This window comes from Aspergillus sclerotioniger, assembly GCF_003184525.1.
Source record: "Aspergillus sclerotioniger CBS 115572 chromosome Unknown BO94scaffold_10, whole genome shotgun sequence".
In the NCBI taxonomy this organism is placed as follows: Eukaryota; Fungi; Ascomycota; class Eurotiomycetes; order Eurotiales; family Aspergillaceae; genus Aspergillus; species Aspergillus sclerotioniger.
This window is the reverse complement of record NW_020291000.1, coordinates 936,444-953,763: the sequence shown is the minus strand read 5'-3', so window position 1 is coordinate 953,763 and position 17,320 is coordinate 936,444. Positions and strand designations below refer to the sequence as shown.

At 49.4% G+C, this 17,320-nt stretch overlaps 8 protein-coding genes and 1 non-coding gene across 9 annotated transcripts; 5 read left to right on the top strand and 4 right to left on the bottom strand.

Moving 5' to 3' along the window:
* Positions 1–59: 59 nt before the first annotated feature.
* Positions 60–1,589, bottom strand: BO94DRAFT_623342 (uncharacterized protein). The gene is made up of 2 exons (XM_025617144.1): positions 657–1,589; positions 60–563 (listed from the first exon to the last, which is right to left on the bottom strand). The coding sequence occupies exons 1-2, from the start codon at positions 1,558–1,560 to the stop codon at positions 100–102; spliced, it is 1,368 nt and encodes a 455-aa protein (XP_025468972.1). The 5' UTR covers positions 1,561–1,589; the 3' UTR covers positions 60–99.
* Positions 1,590–3,961: 2,372 nt separating this feature from the next.
* On the top strand, positions 3,962–5,185 carry BO94DRAFT_31250 (uncharacterized protein). Its single transcript, XM_025606838.1, has one exon. The coding sequence runs from the start codon at positions 4,166–4,168 to the stop codon at positions 4,751–4,753; it is 588 nt and encodes a 195-aa protein (XP_025468971.1). The 5' UTR covers positions 3,962–4,165; the 3' UTR covers positions 4,754–5,185.
* Positions 5,186–5,616: 431 nt separating this feature from the next.
* On the top strand, positions 5,617–6,910 carry BO94DRAFT_584582 (pepsin-like aspartic protease; the record flags this gene model as incomplete). The annotated part of the gene is made up of 4 exons (XM_025615638.1): positions 5,617–5,709; positions 5,762–5,883; positions 5,937–6,475; positions 6,528–6,910. The coding sequence occupies 4 exons, from the start codon at positions 5,617–5,619 to the stop codon at positions 6,908–6,910; spliced, it is 1,137 nt and encodes a 378-aa protein (XP_025468970.1).
* Positions 6,911–7,322: 412 nt separating this feature from the next.
* Positions 7,323–8,118, bottom strand: BO94DRAFT_534082 (uncharacterized protein). Its single transcript, XM_025611456.1, has one exon. The coding sequence runs from the start codon at positions 8,106–8,108 to the stop codon at positions 7,452–7,454; it is 657 nt and encodes a 218-aa protein (XP_025468969.1). The 5' UTR covers positions 8,109–8,118; the 3' UTR covers positions 7,323–7,451.
* Positions 8,119–9,460: 1,342 nt separating this feature from the next.
* On the bottom strand, positions 9,461–9,546 carry BO94DRAFT_t131. The gene has a single exon. It is a non-coding gene; the product is annotated as a tRNA-Tyr (tRNA).
* A 250-nt stretch (positions 9,547–9,796) lies between these two features.
* BO94DRAFT_31235 (ankyrin) lies at positions 9,797–11,899 on the top strand. The gene has a single exon (XM_025606835.1). It carries the CDS (start codon positions 10,165–10,167, stop codon positions 11,866–11,868), a length of 1,704 nt encoding a protein of 567 aa, XP_025468968.1. The 5' UTR covers positions 9,797–10,164; the 3' UTR covers positions 11,869–11,899.
* Positions 11,900–12,196: 297 nt separating this feature from the next.
* Positions 12,197–13,036, top strand: BO94DRAFT_534081 (2OG-Fe(II) oxygenase family oxidoreductase). The gene has a single exon (XM_025611455.1). The coding sequence runs from the start codon at positions 12,222–12,224 to the stop codon at positions 12,897–12,899; it is 678 nt and encodes a 225-aa protein (XP_025468967.1). The 5' UTR covers positions 12,197–12,221; the 3' UTR covers positions 12,900–13,036.
* A 61-nt stretch (positions 13,037–13,097) lies between these two features.
* On the top strand, positions 13,098–15,361 carry BO94DRAFT_31232 (HET domain-containing protein). The gene is made up of 2 exons (XM_025606834.1): positions 13,098–13,131; positions 13,208–15,361. The coding sequence occupies exon 2, from the start codon at positions 13,371–13,373 to the stop codon at positions 15,234–15,236; it is 1,866 nt and encodes a 621-aa protein (XP_025468966.1). The 5' UTR covers positions 13,098–13,131; positions 13,208–13,370; the 3' UTR covers positions 15,237–15,361.
* Positions 15,362–15,485: 124 nt separating this feature from the next.
* BO94DRAFT_462978 (putative pantothenate transporter) lies at positions 15,486–17,247 on the bottom strand (the record flags this gene model as incomplete). Its single annotated transcript, XM_025607999.1, has 8 exons — positions 15,486–15,659; positions 15,719–15,827; positions 15,875–16,117; positions 16,169–16,544; positions 16,594–16,745; positions 16,791–16,941; positions 17,050–17,099; positions 17,147–17,247. The coding sequence occupies 8 exons, from the start codon at positions 17,245–17,247 to the stop codon at positions 15,486–15,488; spliced, it is 1,356 nt and encodes a 451-aa protein (XP_025468965.1).
* Between the last annotated feature and the right edge of the window lie 73 nt (positions 17,248–17,320).

The window sequence follows — 17,320 nt, the reverse complement described above, 5'->3', positions numbered from 1 at the left end:
CACCCGCCTCATACTTGGTATAGTACAGTGGTTGTTGCTGGAGGAAGAAAAATATCAGTGACAGGTTAGATGTCGGATCCTCGCTAATTCATTCACCATTTACAACAGCTGATCTCTCGGATCATCGCCCCTCCACTCTGCTGTCCATTGACGCTTCAGCACCTTTTTTGCCCCTGATTGCTCCAGCCGCGCTGCATCCCACATCACATATCCCCAGCTCCGGATCGGATCCTCCATATAGTATCCAAACAGGTTGCTATAGGTGCCCCGCCACATCAGCGTCCACGCCAATGGGGGGTACACATCATCCACCCTGTCTCCTTGAAATGGCAATGGGTCACGCCTTTCCTCCTTTGAGTCTCGAGGAGAAGGGTGCTGTCTGCGCCGTATGGTCTGCGCTGACTGTCCTAAGGCTTCATGTTCAAGAAAGCTGCCAGCAGGCCATGAGATTCGATCTTGCATGGTCGACACCAAGTGCTCATGATCCCTGATATTGCAAAAGACAGTGTGTAGTAGCCTGAGACCACGGGAAATGGTGCCATAGAGCAGGCTATGTCTTATCCCTAAAAGATTACTTCTGTTAAATCGGGTCCAATGTTTCATCTCATAGGTTCGACCGATATAACAATGTGATAAAAAAAGAACCCGATACTTACAGCTGTTATCCAGATCAAACGCACCATCTGGGGTTGGAGGTCGCTGGCCATCGAACTTGGGGTTCTCTTCGTGCACATCCCAACGGATGTCGTCGAAAATCTGGTTGTACTTTGCTTTCGCGAAGGCATAAATACAAACAATTTCCTCTACCTCCCAGGGTTCGAATATCGACAAGAATACTTTCAAGATGCTGACTGAGTCAAACTCCGACCTTGGGCTGAATGGCGTCCCGTGGCAGCCGACACCAAAGAGGTTACAGCAGAGCTGGAAGCGATACATGGAACGTAGTAGTCGTAACTCCTCCGTTTTGCTAAGCGATGCATCACATTGCCGCACCTCGGGTTCCTGCGCCAAGTTTCCCAGTGCCCAGACAGCATATCTCCGTACAAGTGGCTCAACGATCGAAAGGTGGAACGTCACCATGCCTAAAGCCTCGTCCGCGGTGAGGTCTTGGCTCCATGCTGAAGCCTTAAACAAGGCGCGACGCTCTTGATAGAGATCAAGGAGTTCGATGACTGCCTCTGGATTGCGTGTTTCTGAGAATTCGGCCATGCCAGACCTATATGCAAAACATGCTTCGACAGCGACGCTTTGCAATGTCACATCCAAGCATCTGGGGAGTAAGCGCCAACGGTCTGCAAGGTACTGGCGATGATAAACGGGGGACGCGTGAACTAAGGCTTGAAGCCCCCGAAGCTCCAACATGGACATGATGAGATAACGAATCTCGGGCGGAAGGGTTTCTAGGGGCACATCCCGAGGCGGACCGGTGAGAACGGACTGTCCCGGGGCTGTGTCTGAGACCGATGATGGCCTGGGGCGTCTAGAGCCATTGGTGGGGTCAACTGGCTCTGTCCTGGATAGCCGCAAAGAGCGCTTCAACTTTGAGACGATTTTCCTCATGTTAAGGGATGGAGACGATGACCATGGGATGATGGATGACGGTGAAGCCAATTCCAGGTGCGGGCGCGGGACAATAATCAATGTGGCTGCTGTCCAGTTCGCGCTATTACATCAGCTCCTGCAAGGGCCCCTTGGTTCCTGGCCTGGCCTGGCGGCATTGGAAACGACCGCTTGATCCTCCGCTACTATTTTAGGGCTCGGCGGCTATCAAAATAGCCACGAGACACTTACATCCAGTGCATCTTGGGATGTCGTCGAACCAGTCCATCATGCCTCAATGACACTGAGACGCACTATGCGTCAAGGTCAAGGGTATCATGGCATATCACCGCTCTCATTTAACCACGAGCGATTCGTTTGGTCTCATGTCGCGCCCTGTCCATGCCGGCGAGGCTGGCGGCTCGACGCAGGCTATCAAACTGGGGAAGGATATGGTCGTTGATATATGAGATGAATAGTAGTTGACCGGTTACCGGTTGCTTGCTCTGCTTTGATTTCTTCTATACATGTCCATCTGCCACATCCAACTAGCATATCCAGCCCATATATCATTTACTGCTTGCAACCACCCCTGGTAATCCGCCTTGGAATACTTTTGTTTTCATTTCCTCTAGACTTTTTTTACTACCACCCATATATTCCGCTTTTCTTCACCGAAATGTGCATCTCGTGTCAGCGACTCGGGCGATGACTGCCAAACTGCTCTGACAGACGTGGTCCAAGGAGCGTCTCCCCTCCGGCCCCTCCTCCTCGAATCGTAAGGAATACCCTTCTCTGATTTATTGTGACAGCTCGATATAGGCTGAACTCCATTTCCAGGTTCCATTGGCAAACTATCCTGCAGCTCGAAGGCCAATTAGTGTCCGCTCGGATAGAACCAGGCAGTCAGTGCGATCATCTGGCACAGGCGAGTCGGCAGTCTCAACGGCATCAATCGATTCGGCAGCCACTATCAATTCCGTGCACTCCCTTATGTCCCTGGTGAGACAAATAAGCGACCAGCTTTACCCGAAAGAAACGCTTGTGAGAGATCTTTGGAATTGGCTGGCCGCCGTTGATCCCGTCGCCTACCGGCGAGAGATTGCCTTGGCAGCCTAATGTTGTAGCAGCCTACAATGAATACAAGCGACGAGCCTCCGTGCACTCATCGGCCCATCAAGCTTCTTAGGCTATTTCAGCCAAACCAGGTATAACACCACGCCTGAGCAGCACCTAGAGCGTGCAAGACTGGCCGTCGCATGGGGCGAAGCCACCTTGAGGTACGTCAGTATCATCACATGTGATGAGACGATAGCTATACACACATTTGTGTCACTCGACTGGCCAAGCTAATTATTCTCAGTGTGGCCGAGGGACGTCTCATCTTCATCGAAACCTACCGAAATGCGTACAGCTCTACTCAGTCAATCAGGACCCACATCGATTCAGGAAGTGATGCTATCACAAGTGGAAGGAATGCTGTAGCGGAAGCAAGAATCAATTACAACAGTATGAGCACCCCCAAAATATCTCTAATGCCCATCGGACAAGAAGGATTGGCTAACTGAATTAAATGCGATAGAGCTTTGGGTTGCATATTCACGCGCAGCTAATCCCGATGTCTTTGCATAGTCTATTGTCCTGGTACAAAGGAACTGACCCGAGCCCTAATCAAATCGTCATACTCAATTGCTGGGGCTTGCCTCTAGAATCTTGGCAGTAGGCAGTGACTGGCCAATCTTTTCTATGTTTTGACTTTGTTGCATGGTTTGTTTGTTGGAATGCGTTACATGTATATCTGCAATTGTCTTCCTAGTTATTCGCTGTTAAACTCCGTACACTATGCGATTTATCGAGCACATTTTTCAAATTTATTACAGACCGTGTAGATTGATGGCTAATAGACCTATTGTGGTATGTTGGATTTTGGAACTTGAAGCAGGTGCTGTACTTACATCAGATATCCGTGAACGCATTCAATAAGGCTTGAGAGATTGAAAAGTGTCACGCCGCGCTGGAAATAGGAAGGAAAGATTATCGGATTGATCTTGGAACTCTGGGATTTCTGCAGCCGGCATTGAATGCGAGTTCAAGTATTGTTGACGAGATTTTATCGCCATGCATTGCTGCCCGATCTACAGCTCTTGTCTGAGCAGGTACTCACCCCACACTTAGATGTCTAATCACTTGAAACCGTAATGTCACTAAGCTCGTCTTAGCCTAAATAACTAACTAATCTCTTTATAGACTAGACTGTGCCTAGTGGATTTTATTCAGGGACCGTCCATGCAACTCCGCCGCTTTCCCTGTTTTATTCCGCCATTTGTGCCCAGGAGAGAAAAGTCTAGACCCTTGAGAATCCTTTTCGCTCTAGCTTCTTTCCAAGAAAATCGATCTGTCATTTCTTCGGCCTCTTTTCGACATACGATGTGTGCATGATCCTGCGAGGGGAAATGGTAACATTCTCCCGCCCATTGCCGGCTCGAGCTTGGTAGGATAAAAACCTGGCAGGATACCCACCTGGTAGAATTTATTCTGGTGGTCGATTGTTTATTTTCAGATTCCTTGCCTGCCCCTCCTCAACCGCCCGAGCTTCTCATTTCCAATTTGCTATTCTTGTCACGCCATGAGACCCAACCTACCCTCATTCTTGCTCACTTTGGGCACTATAACCACTGCCCTCGCCACGCCAACTCCCACTACTCATTCTGTCAAAATTACCATTCGTGATTCATCCATCTTCACCGAAGGCCTCGCAGCCGTAAGCGCCAAAGTGGACATCCTCGATGCCAACATCCTCACCTACCCTGGCGGCGACATTTCCAACATCACCGCCGGGGCTGCGGGCTTGATCACTACACTCCTTGCCGAGACCAAAGAGATTCAGTCGTACTTTCTAAACACCACCGAAGCGACGGCAGTCATACCCCCGCTGGAGGAGCTTACCGTGCAATTTGCCACCGCTGTGAACAATTATATCAGTATCCATGATCTGATAAAAGTCGCCGATGAGGGATGGTATATCTATTCGCAGCTGCAGGAAGAGCATACCGCCGCTTTGACTTATACTGGGAGCGTCGTGGCTCGAATTCCCGCCGGCAACTTGAAGGATGCTGCGAATGCGCTGGCCACGAATATTACCGACACACTGCAGACGGGGGTGGTGGCCTACAAGGATATTGCGGTTCGACCGACACCGTATCCTAGGGCTTGAGCCTGTATTCGGATAGGCTCTGCGGTTATTCCGGAATTGCGTTGGTATGCAAAGTGGACCGCTTTGCCTAACCCTATATCACGTGGCTTCGTCTTGGTGTTGTCCGAATCCATGCTCATGCGACAAAGCAATGATTGTCCGAATTGATGTATGTACATGTTGCATGATCTGTTATACTATACTCATCAAGTTTATTGTGATTGCTTGAACACGCCAGTCGACTTACTCTTCCCAAGCTTCCTGTTTTGAGTTGAGTGTTGTACTTTTGCAGTACCAACTCCTTGCCAGGTTGTTAGATATTATGCCTGATTCACAATGGTCAACGCTGCGAGACAGGGATATAATGCAGTAATCAGGGTCCTACTGCCAAACACTGGACCCTCGGTACCAAGTGGGTACTGTAGCCGGTCGGAGACCCATCCAGAATCCTTGGTAAAGCTTGACCGCAGCACCTTGAAGAAACAATAAGCTGCCACAGAGCGTGGCAAACATATGGAAATACCCGTTGATGGATCCAGGAATTTCCTCAGTCCGTTGTAGCCATGTTTGCAACGTTATCATCAGGCACGTGGTGGCTGTTCCAACCGATCAAGTCCACGGGTAGCTGCAAAACATGTCTGTGCTCAGACTCACCGAAGACTGGATGATCTTAACCAGACGGAAATAGACTGAAACGTGTCTCACTCGCCTTTGCATCCAACCAACAATATCGGCTGTTCAGGCCCGCCAGTGTCCACCACTTGCCACTTGTTTCACAATGTTCTCGAAGACTTCCCTTCCAATGACATAAATCTCCCCTGGCTCACTTATATAAGTGCACAAATCCCACGTCTTCCAAACCATACAGCAAGAACATCTTCATCATGGCTTCCCGTTCTCTTCTACTTGTTTCCGCATTGGCGACAGCCGCTCTTGGTGATGTCCTGGACCTGGATATTAAGGTCCGAAATGGATACGTACGTGACTTGACTCCGAGTGTTGTTCCCATGGTTTTATTAACGATAGAAGAGAACCGTGGAGGTAGACCTCGGAACCCCAGGCGGCCCCTTTGATCTGCTGTACGACACCGGATCATCCTCTCTGTGGGTGCTGGACGGCGATTGTACAACGGAGTGTGAGAACGTGAGCGGGTAATACTTCCCTCAATCTATTTCCCCAAGTATGTCCTGACCATCGTTGCCAGCTATTCCCGACACAAATATAATCTCACCTCGACCGGCGTGAACCTGATGGCGAACGACACCAATGACTACAGCGGAGGCACCATCACCGGCTTCGCTGCCTCGGATATCCTCACAGTTCCCAACACTAACGCGTCCTATCGGCAAAGCTTCGCCGTCATCACCGACAGTACCTGGGCGGATTTGGCAGCCGATGGATTCATTGGCATGGCATCCAGCTCCATCGCATTCAAGAACACTACCACCTCCTTCGAGCAGATGTTGCAGGATGGACTGTTGGACGAGCCACGGTTTGGCATCTACCAAGGGACCGGAGTATCTACAATGGACGAACCCAATCCCGAGAATAACGGTGTCCTGACCTTCGGTGGCAGCCACGAGGACAAGTATGCGGACGGTGAGCTGCAGTGGATTGAGATGCTGTCCCCATTTGAGATCTACAAGACACCTCTCCAGGGTATCCAGGGACACAATACCTCCAATGGTCAGAACTACTCTAGTGATCTCTTGAACTGGTACGGCGATGTTATTTTCGATACTGGTGAGACCCTGCTCTATCGCCATACTATCACCCTCACTAATGATACAACCAGGCGCCGGAACTATCAACATTCCTGAGGACCAAATCGAGGCTGTGTATGCCGTGACCCCATTCTCATATGCCAAGATCTCCTCCGGATACCGCCCTCTGTGCTCTGAGTTCAACGAGACATGGTCCGTCTCGTTCACTCTTGGATTTTACGGCGATGGAGTGACATTCAACCTGACTGGCGACCAGCTGGCTGTTCCGGGCTACCAGGACGATGACCACTGCTTCCCTCCTTTCATTTCCTGGAGCAGTCCCAATACCCTCATTGGGCAGTACTGGTTGAGCAATTTCTACTCTGTCTTCGACTGGGGATCTTTTGAGCAGGAGTCGTACAATATCCGTATCGGCCTGGCACCTCTGAAGAAGGAATATCTGCCGAAATTTTAGTGCTCTTGCTAGGGCACAGTGGAGGCACACCGGCCAGGTCAATCCTCCAGCGTCTGCTAACCGCACACCTTGACTCTTCATCACCATCTTAGATATTGCTCGCTTCACAAGCAGAAACATACTGTCTTTAATGCTACATATAATCACCATATAAAATTCTATAAGCAATAAGCCCTTGCTGAATAGTTGTACAAGTTCTTGTGTATAAATCCCTGGATGAACTCAAAATAAGTATGTATGAGTCATTGTATCAATGTGGATACTATAAATCCCCGGAGATCTACAAAATTCTTACCACATATCTATGTATAACTCTATATACAATCTCCTATTATATACATGTGGAATCTATACAATAAGTATTAAAACTCTGTAAACGATCATTATTGTCTCACAGCTTGCTAAAACAATCGACAAAGAGTTAAAAATATACAATTAGCGGACACTATGTAGTCAGCCTGGCCAGCATGCTTAGTTCATCCCTCATCATATAGACCTTACCATGAGTATAAACAGCATCGATAATCAGACAAGTATCCAGTCACTTCAGAAACCCCCAAAGATTGTTCAAACTCTCCGCAAAAGTAGGATGAGCAAACACCGCATCTTGCAACTTCTGATAAGGCAAATTCCCCATCATTGCCGTCTGCACCACACTCATCAATTCACCCCCCTCAGCACCCAGGCACGAGAATCCCAGAATCAATCCAGTTTCCCCATCAACCACAGCCTTCATAGCACCCCGTGACTCGTCCGTCTCCAATGCTCTAGCCACATAACTCATGGGCATCTGCGCTGTCAATATCTTCTTGTCGGGGAACTTCTCCCTTGCCTCATACTCATGCAACCCAACATGCCCAAACTGCGGATCCGTATACACCACATACGGCACATTCCGCTCCGCAATGGACATCCTCGATCCCTGATCCTTTCCCTTTTTCTCCAACAACGCCGACCTCAGCACCCGAAAATCATCATAAGAAACATGCGTAAACGCCGGCGGCCCCTTCACATCCCCAATCGCATAAATCGACGTCGCAGAAGTCCTCAGAAACTCATCCGTCACCACATACCCCTTCTCATCCAACTCCACCCCGGCAGCACCAACATTCAACCGCTCCGTATTCGGCACCCGTCCCGTAGCAAACAAAACATGACTTGCCCCTTTCACCACCACCACCTCCTCCCCCTCCTTCATTAAAATCTTAACATCAAACCTCCCATCTTGCACATCCACATCCCCCACCCCAACAACCCTCCCCCCCAACATAACCTCCACCCCATCCTCCCTCAAAACCCCCTCCAACAACCGACTCAACTCCCCATCCTCCCTGGGCAACAACTGCCCCCCCCTCTGCACCAAGGTAACTTTCCCTCCCAACCTCCTAAACAACTGCCCAAACTCCACCCCAATATACCCACCCCCCACAACAACCAAATGCTCCGGCACAGTGCCCAATTCCATAATCGACGTCGAATCCAACACCCTCTCCTTCGCCACCCTCTCCAACCCCTCCACCACCGCCCCCGCAGCCCGACACCCAGTATTAATCACAATCTTCTCCCCACGAACAACCCTCTCCCCCCCATACCCACCAACAACAAGCATCGTCTTGCCGTCCACGAAACTAGCCTCACCCATGAGAATCTCCACCCCTGCATCTTTCAACTTTTTCTCACTGCCCATCCTGAACTCGTTCACGATATCCCTCTTCCGCTCCCGGACTTTCTCCATAATAACCCGGACTTGATCCCCCCCGTCGCCATGCGCAGACACATTGTCACTAAGGTAAACACCAAACTGCCCCCGCCTTCTAACCAGATCCGCCACCCGCCCAGAAGCAATCATCGTCTTGGTAGGCGTGCACCCGTCATTTACGCAGCAGCCGCCGATGTGTTCGCGTTCGATAAGGGCGGTTTTGGATTTTGGGTTGGCGAGAGCGAGGGCTCGCGCAAGTGGGGTGCCGCCTTGGCCGGAGCCGATGATGATCGTGTCGTAGGTTGTGGGGGTTGTGGTGGTTTGGATTAGGTGGTGTTTTAGGGGGTGGCGGAGGATGGGACGGTACATTTTGTTTTGTTTCTGGTTGAGGTTGTTGGGTTGGTGTTGTGTGATGAGGTGGTAGGTAGGTAGGCAGGTAGGTAAATTGAATGAGGGTTTGGGAATGTTGGAGGAGATGAACAAAGAGGTGAGATGAGGGGAAAGAGTAAGCCTTGTCATGATTAGATCATATGTGCAGGGTTGTGGTATTGGGTGAGGAGATGAGGCCGGTCTAGATCGTCGGGATGAGGGTTGGGGCTGCGGATGGGTTCCGTGGTCATGTTCCGTTGCATTCGTTGGAGCACTTTGTAAGCAATAACTCTACTATACGAATTCTACTATATTGAATTAGACAATAATGTCTGAAAGGCGAAGTATTAGATGATAATGAACAGAATATGGATTACCGGAAACATAGGAAATGTCCGTCAACATACGCATGAATGTCGGAGGATACCTCAAACGTGTCAAGGAATACAACACTGGAATATCGGCATCAGCAAAAACATCAGTCCCTCGACCCGGAATGGAACCAGGGATTTTCCGGTGCCAATGAACCATTACAGCCGGACGCCAGAACCAACTAGACCATCAAGGGAAGGGTGACAAAGCCCGTTGTCATAAATCGATAAGGAAATGCAGGTGAAAAGGAAAACACCGTCTTGGTGTATCCAGGCCAGGCATCGACAAACAATGCTGGTCTAAGTTCAAAGAGAAATCGACGGGAAATGCCCTGATATTGAATAAAATCGACAGTTTCCAAGTTTCGGGCCCCGCCTCACCTGACCGAGTCACCCGGTATATAGCCAGCCAGTTGGCCAGCGTATCCACTCATTCAACAGCAACATCCAGAACATACTTCACCATGATGAGTCTTGACAGGTTCCTGACCGAGCTCGTGCTCGAGCCAATGAATCACATGGAATATAAGATCGATGTGTGTTCCCTTTCCGAGACCAGTCATCGGTACCACTCAATCGCCACTACTCACTTCTACAATTATTTCAAAAACGTCGTCTTCGAATCAGACTTTACACACCACGACCGCGACGTCCTCCACTAGGCTGCAAGAAAGGGAAAGATAGCCTGCGTGCGCAAGTTACTCCAAGTAGGCGTCCCCGCTACACCTCCACACACGACCAAATGGTATCGGAACATCCCCCTCGAATCTCCAATTGCCTTTGCAGCAGCTCGTGGCCATGAGGAGGTTGTTCGAATGTTGTTAGACTACGGAGTCGATCCAAACCCCCTGTTGGGTGACTCCACGGCATGGCAATTCGCAAACCCGCTCGGGGCCGCGGTGACACATGGCCACGAGGCAATAGTTCGGCTGCTGATTGACCATGGTGCGCAACTGGAATTTCCCAGACAGATAATTAACATTTTCCAGCCCTTGTCCACGGCAGCCTTTTATCGTCAGACTGCGATGGTGAAGTTGCTCCTAGAGCATGGATGCAATCCCCTCACTCGTGACTATCAAAGTCAAGAAGAAATGGTTGAAGGTTGTGCTTGGACGACGGCGTCTCCAAAGAGTCTAGAGACTCTGCAATTGTTTATTGATCATGGTGTACGGCCTGACTTTTCCGATCCTGATTTTACCTATCACCAGAGCATCAGAATCGCTTTATGGGATGATGACATCGCGCTGGTCAAATTCCTGTTCGATCATGGGGCTCAGTTAGAACTGCCCACGGATCCTCAGTGGGAAGGTGTATTGAGCGAACCTCAGGCAACAGATATTTTGTACGAGATGAGTACCGCAGCGGGCAAATTCCCGGACTATGCACCCTTGCTGCTGGAGAAGATCAAGGTGGATGAAATCATCGAAGAAGGGACCCTGCAAACCAATTTCTCCATCATGATGGGTGCGGCAACTGGTGGATGCGAGCATCTTGCGAGACGTTCGCTAAACATCGACTGGGTGGCCAAATTTCCCAACGTCGAGGTTGAGGATTGGAGAGACTTCCTGAGCGATTGGCTAAGAACTGCTGCTAGACTTGGCCACCTCGGCATTGTGAGGCTGCTTTTTGATCATGGCGCGAGTACTGATGATACCAGGGGCGAGGGTCCGCCGATATTTTCTGCAGTGACGCGTAAATGCCCGGAAATGGTGGAGCTATTTTTGGATCGAGGGGTGGATCCATTCGTCAAAGAACTTCGTGGTAGCTTATTCGACAAAATCATTGTCCAATGTGCAGGGAGTGAGGCATGTTTGAAAATGGTCCAGCAATTGGTGGACCGGGATCTCCTTGCACCGAAAGGGACTGATATTGCCCGTCTCATTGCGCGGGCCGTGCGCGGAGGAACCGAGGTCTTCAAGCTTGTCGTGGACCATTTGGGGATTGCGCTGCACCCGTCTAGCTGGCCCCTGGAGAGGGCGTTTGTTGAGGCAGTGAAGAAGACAAACACAGAGATCATGGAAATGTTCCTCAAGGCGGGGTTTGATCCTAATTTCAGGCGGTGTTCCACGAAGGTAGAAAGCTATCTCGCTATGGCGGCAGAAGCCTGGGAGGGTCTTAGCCTCCATGAGCGAGCAGTTGACCTCCTCTTGAATTACGGGGCAGATATTAACTGGCGGAAAAATATACATGATATGACGCCCCTTCTCTGTGTCGCATCAATGATGAGCTATGGCAGTGAAGCGAGACCCGTGAGGCTTTTGTTGAAAAAAGGTGCCGATCCATTTTGTTCCTATAAGGACGGGGAGACCCTGCTAGAAAGAGTGGCCAAACTAGGAAATCTTCCAACACTCAAAGCCATTTTGGAACATTTCGATGAGCAAAATACGCCGTTCTCTCGGGTAAAAGTCATGGTTGAGAAGGCTGTAAGCGAAGCAGGCACCAGGATGAGTGCTCAATATTCGTGGCGTTGGTACTGGCGCAGGGTATATCCTTGTCCAGGAGATGATACTCCCTTCTAATTGTCAGGCACATGAGTCTATCCTCTCGAGCTGTATGCGACCATGTCCTTTCTGATTGCTTGCTTGGAACTTACAGCGTCTGACTGTCCGGCCTCATTTTATCCCCATAGTACTTACCAGATCAATCGAATAACTGAATCATTTACTTCCTTCCTCCAGACAATGAATATGCATCGTAACCTACCTAATATATCGACTAAACCCTATACTAACCATCCAACCCCATTCTCCAACCTGATTGGCCCTCTCAACCGCCCCACCCGGAGGCGGGGAAAATTCTTCCCCATCGAGCAAATAACCAGGAACATCTAATCTCCCGTCACAACCCCCAGGCATCCCATCCCAACCATACCATGCAAGAACTCCCCATCTCACCCCGGGGCATCCTCTGGCAAGAAGACTTCATCACCCCCGAACACGAGCAACAGCTCATCTCCATCTTCCGCCATGAACTAGACTGGCCCGATCGCACAGGTCGCCAATCCCTCCACTACGGCTACACCTTCGACTATAAGACCTTTGGAATAGATCCCGACATCCCGTACAAGGAGTTCCCGGACTGGTTGAAACCGCTCATTCCTACAACGGAAAACCGCCCCCCGGAACAGGTCTGTCTGCAGTATTATCCGCCGGGAAGTGGTATCCCGCCCCATGTAGATGCGCATATGGCGTATGATCAGCTGTATGCGTTGTCGATGGGGGCGCCGGTCATGATGCAGTTCCGGAAGGGGAAGACGGAGGAACGTGTGGATGTGGATTTGACTCCTAGGACGATGATGCAGATGAGGGGGGATGCCAGGTTGCATTGGACGCATGGGATTAAGAAGAGGAAGACGGATACGTTGGCGGATGGGTCGGTGAGGGTGCGCGAGGATCGGTGGAGTATTACGTATCGGTGGTTGAGGGAGGGGGAGTGTGAATGTGGGAATTTGGAGTTGTGTGATGTGGCGCAGAGGAGGAATGGGGTGGAGAAGGAGAAGAGGTCGTTGAAGGAGTTGGCGGAGAAGAAGCTCCTTGAAGAGGGTGTTTAGGTGAAGACCATGTGGCTTGTTGGAGCATTTTCATTTTAATTATGATTATTTTATAGCCTCGTGACTGTCTGAACCGGTTATTGTAACATATTATCTTTGCATATAGACAGGGGTGGGCCGAATATGATATATTGGGCAAGATTTGCCGACCTATCGGGCCCGGAGTCAAGATATAAAAAGCAAACATTGGATGCCCAACCCCGCAGTACCAATTATATCCCTGTTGATACAGGTGGGTACACGGCTTCTTCATGTGGTTGGATGTACGGTGCATGGTAGTGTGAGCACTAAGCTGATAACTGCAGAAGAACCAATTGGCCCGACCCAGGTTCCAACCTGGTCTCCATAGGTGGGGTTGAGTGACAGCTGCCTTTGCTCTGACGTGTCCTCGGCAGTGGGTGAGGCAGACGAAGCTTCTTAATACTGGTCATTCCCCGAAACAATGGGTCTCTGGCTCTAGACCATCCCATAATGTCCGGGTTATATAGTGCACTCGATCCGGACAGAAGAGAAATCCGCCTGTTGGAAATCTGTCCCAACGAGGATGAAGAAAACCCTATACAGGGTATCCTCCGGGTTGTGTCTCTCGATGACTCTCCGAATTTCGAGGCACTCTCATATGCTTGGGGAGATATCACCGAGCTGACGAATCTTACAATTAACGACTGTCCCTTCGGCATATCCAAAAGTCTCGCAGTGTTCTTACTGCGACTTCGTCAGCCGACTGAGACTCGTGTAGTTTGGGTTGATTTTGTCTGTATCAACCAGCTGGACGTACTGGAAAAGAACACCCAAGTGCCTTTGATGAGCGACATATACAAGAATGCAAGCCGGGTGATTGCATGGCTGGGAGAACTGTCAAATCCAAATATTGAAGATACAGTTGCTTATAACGATGCAATGGAGGGACGGCATACTTTGAGAAGTGAATACTGGCTTGACCTCGGTGATAAAATCACCCTGACTGAACGAGAGAGACAGGCCCTATACGACGCCTTGGTCAGAGTCCTTGATGGTTGTCATGACCTGCTAGTCAGGCCCTATTGGAAGCGATTATGGACATTCCAGGAATGGCACCTTCCGAAAAATGAGCCGTTGTGTCTGTGCGGGAAGCTGTCTTTTAAGTTGGGAAATCTTGGGGTGTATTTATCCCACTCCTCCAAGCCTTTTAGTCCAATGTATCAGTGGTTTGCGATTATGGACATAGCCTGGAGGCTCAGCGAAAAAAGAAAAAGTGAAAGAGAGGATGACGGATCAGAGATGAATCTGCAGCCACGACTCCAATCTCACGATGTATGGCTCAAACGTCTCGAAGAAGTTACGCTCATCGTGCCTATGGATTTAATCGCGCCGCATTTCTTCAGAAAACATGATCACTGTGATAATACTTTGACTGGACTAGTCCTTGCGACAATTTCCCGCCAATGCAGCCACCCACACGACAGGGTGTACGCTTTATATGGAATGGCTCCCAAGGCACAGCAGATGTTCCCTCCAGACTATAAGAAATCAATGGATCAAGTCATGCGTGAGGCGACAGCTTTCATGATGAATTATGAGAGTGCCGAAGCGTTCCAATTTTTCGATCTTTGTTGCTCGAAGTCTCTTCCATCCTGGACGCTAAGCATCGACAAAATGGACCTGTTACGTGTTCGACATGTACTCAATAACCTCTGCGTCAACAGTAAGCCCAAGAAGACGCTTTACTCAGGGCCAATCATCTACGCCCCCCGTGTATCAAATGATCTATCAACCCTACACATCGGGGCCCGACCACTTGGCCGGATCACTTCTAGTTCTCGACTTCCCTCTGAACCGGCTGACCTTTTATCTTCATTGGATGCTTCAGATACAGATTCGCATTCAAAAGATGGGGAAGGTGTCGCCAGACATCCACTACTGAGCGCCGTATATAACTATACTAAATGGACGTCGCCGCTTAGCATGAGTGACTTCGTTGAGCTCATAAAGTCATCAAAAACTAAGACCCGAGATTCATTTCTGGCAGAGGTTCAAGAAATGATATACAAGAAAGCTTTACTCTATGATGGCAAAGCTGGAGCATCTGTCTTTTGGATCGACTGCGGTGCTGCGTTTGAAACTGTCGGGATAGCTGAATGTGATGCTCAGAATGGCGATCAACTGATACTTCCCTGTGGGATTGGCCAGGTGTTTATCATCCGAGAATGCCCCGATACACATGACGATGTGGCGATGCACTACAAGATTGTGGGAAGGGCATATGTGGAAGGAATTGGAGAAGAGCTGGAATTCCAGATAACCACTTTGATAGAAAGGTTGGAGGAAATGCCTTTTGAGGAATACTTTATCTGCTAGGGTACTTTCTGGTCCTGGACATCTATGAAAATTGTGTCAATGCATCTCCAGTATCGTTTTGTTCCAATAAATACCGGCTTAGATTGGATTGACAGTCGAGTTCCCGCCCTTTCTACTCGTGTCCACCTCAACAACAATCGGCTCCCCATCATCAGGCACACTCTCTATTGAAGAGATTGCATACTCCCCGTTCCGCTTTTGCTCTCTGCAACACCACATTAGCAAAGCCACTAAAACTGGGTATTTCCCCTACCTTTTATGTATAAGAGTCGCCGCAATAAAACCTGCCCACAGCAAAAAGAAAAACGCAAACGCGGCTGGCCACCCCTTTCGCCATCTCGGTGCACCATCAGGACCAGCAGTGGGGAATAGAAGCAGCGGGACCCAGATTTGAAACGAGTAGCCAAATGTCATCATTGCGCCCTATTAAATCAGTCTCAATTCATTCCCTGATGTGGACTGAGTGGTAGATGAAGGCATACCATAATCAGCGCACGCTCTTCAGAATCATCCTTGACGATAGTATTGACAGTAGAATATAGAATCGGGCTTGTACATCCTGCTGCGCCGAAGAGGTACCATGCGACGAACCTGAAGCAATCAGTAGGGTACAATAACCAGACCAGCATTCTACTTACTTCAAACCCTGGGGAATATTCCAAATAATCATGCACAGTGTAGAAAACATACAGCATGCCGAGGCAATCGTGTATATAAGCCAGGAGGGATATATCGCGGCAAGAGTCGTTCCTAACCACGACGCAACGATATTAATCGCATAAGTCACAGTCGGTAGCTTATTAACCTGTGGCACCGAGTATCCCTCAGCCTCCAGCCAAAGGTTCATGTATGATGTCGGATAAGCAGACATGATCATACACCTAGATCATGATGTAAGCATCACGTCTAAAAGAAGCAAGTAGGAAACCCACGCATAGCACGAAATGAAAACCCAAATATTCCAACGCTTCAGCGTACGTTTGAACACATCAATGCCCAATTTCCCAGGACGGCGGATGTTGGCTCTACGCGCTCGGTCTTTAGCCAAGGCAATATCGTCTTCGGACAGGAAGAATGGTCTTGGTGAGTCCGGGATTCCGGGAAACACAAAGAACCCGATTATAGCGACGGGGATTGTGAATATGCCGTCGATGATGAATAGCCATTTCCAGCCGGGCATACCTGCTACTCCGGAGAGATTGGTGTAGGCGGCAGCTTGCAGATACCCGCTGACCATGGTGCCGAGGGCGTTGCAGATGAACCATGTGCCAGCTCGCTTGAATAGTTCGGGGCCTGAGTACCAGGAGCCTTGAATTTAATCAGTAAATCTATGTCAATGGAGTGGTAGGGGGCATACCGAGAATAAAGTGCGTTCCGGCAAACACAGGGGCTTCAAACATGCCGACGAGGAAGCGGAGTGCGTAGAGCTGGCTGACATTTGTTACTCGGCTCTGTGCAAAGGTACATATTCCCCAGACGATTTCCAGAGATGGGAGTAGCCATCGTGCTCTGCTTGGTTAGTATAATTTCCTCGTGGTGTGTTACTGAACATACAATGTGGGACGAGACATCAAAAGCAGACCCGGCACTTGGAAGACCACATAGGCAGTGTAATAGCACACGTTGAAGTAGTTGAGTTGGTTGCCATTGAGATTGAAATCCTCCTTGAGTCCACTGACATATGCATTGCTGATGTTGGTTTGGTCTGAAACATCAGCTTAGGGTGTACATAACAAGCCAATCGACATACCCAAGTACTTCACAAAAACTAAATACGTCAGTGAATGCCTCCAAAATGTCAGAAATATCTTACAGCAAAGACAAGCAAACACAAGAATCGACAAATCGAGTTTAAAGAGCAACCTGTACGTTTAGCACCCAACTGATGAAAAACCAGGTAGATAACCCACTTTCGCTCATTGGTCGGATAATCAGACGGATACCAATTGAACACTTCTTTCAGCAGCCCCCAAGCGCCCAACGTCTCGGCCTTGGCAGATTTCCCAGACATATTGATAATCCGTGCCTGTACACTCCAGGCAATAGTCCTGCAGGAGCATGTTTAATGATCCGTGGAACAATTT

Coding starts and splice junctions, on each gene's coding strand:
- BO94DRAFT_31232 (XM_025606834.1), top strand. CDS start 13,371: ATGTCCGGGTTATATAGTGCACTCGATCCGGACAGAAGAGAAATCCGC.
- BO94DRAFT_31250 (XM_025606838.1), top strand. CDS start 4,166: ATGAGACCCAACCTACCCTCATTCTTGCTCACTTTGGGCACTATAACC.
- BO94DRAFT_623342 (XM_025617144.1), bottom strand. CDS start 1,560: ATGAGGAAAATCGTCTCAAAGTTGAAGCGCTCTTTGCGGCTATCCAGG. Junction 564..656: donor GTTTGATCTGGATAACAGCT/GTAAGTATCGGG, acceptor GTAATCTTTTAG/GGATAAGACATAGCCTGCTC.
- BO94DRAFT_31235 (XM_025606835.1), top strand. CDS start 10,165: ATGTTGTTAGACTACGGAGTCGATCCAAACCCCCTGTTGGGTGACTCC.
- BO94DRAFT_534082 (XM_025611456.1), bottom strand. CDS start 8,108: ATGAAGGAGGGGGAGGAGGTGGTGGTGGTGAAAGGGGCAAGTCATGTT.
- BO94DRAFT_534081 (XM_025611455.1), top strand. CDS start 12,222: ATGCAAGAACTCCCCATCTCACCCCGGGGCATCCTCTGGCAAGAAGAC.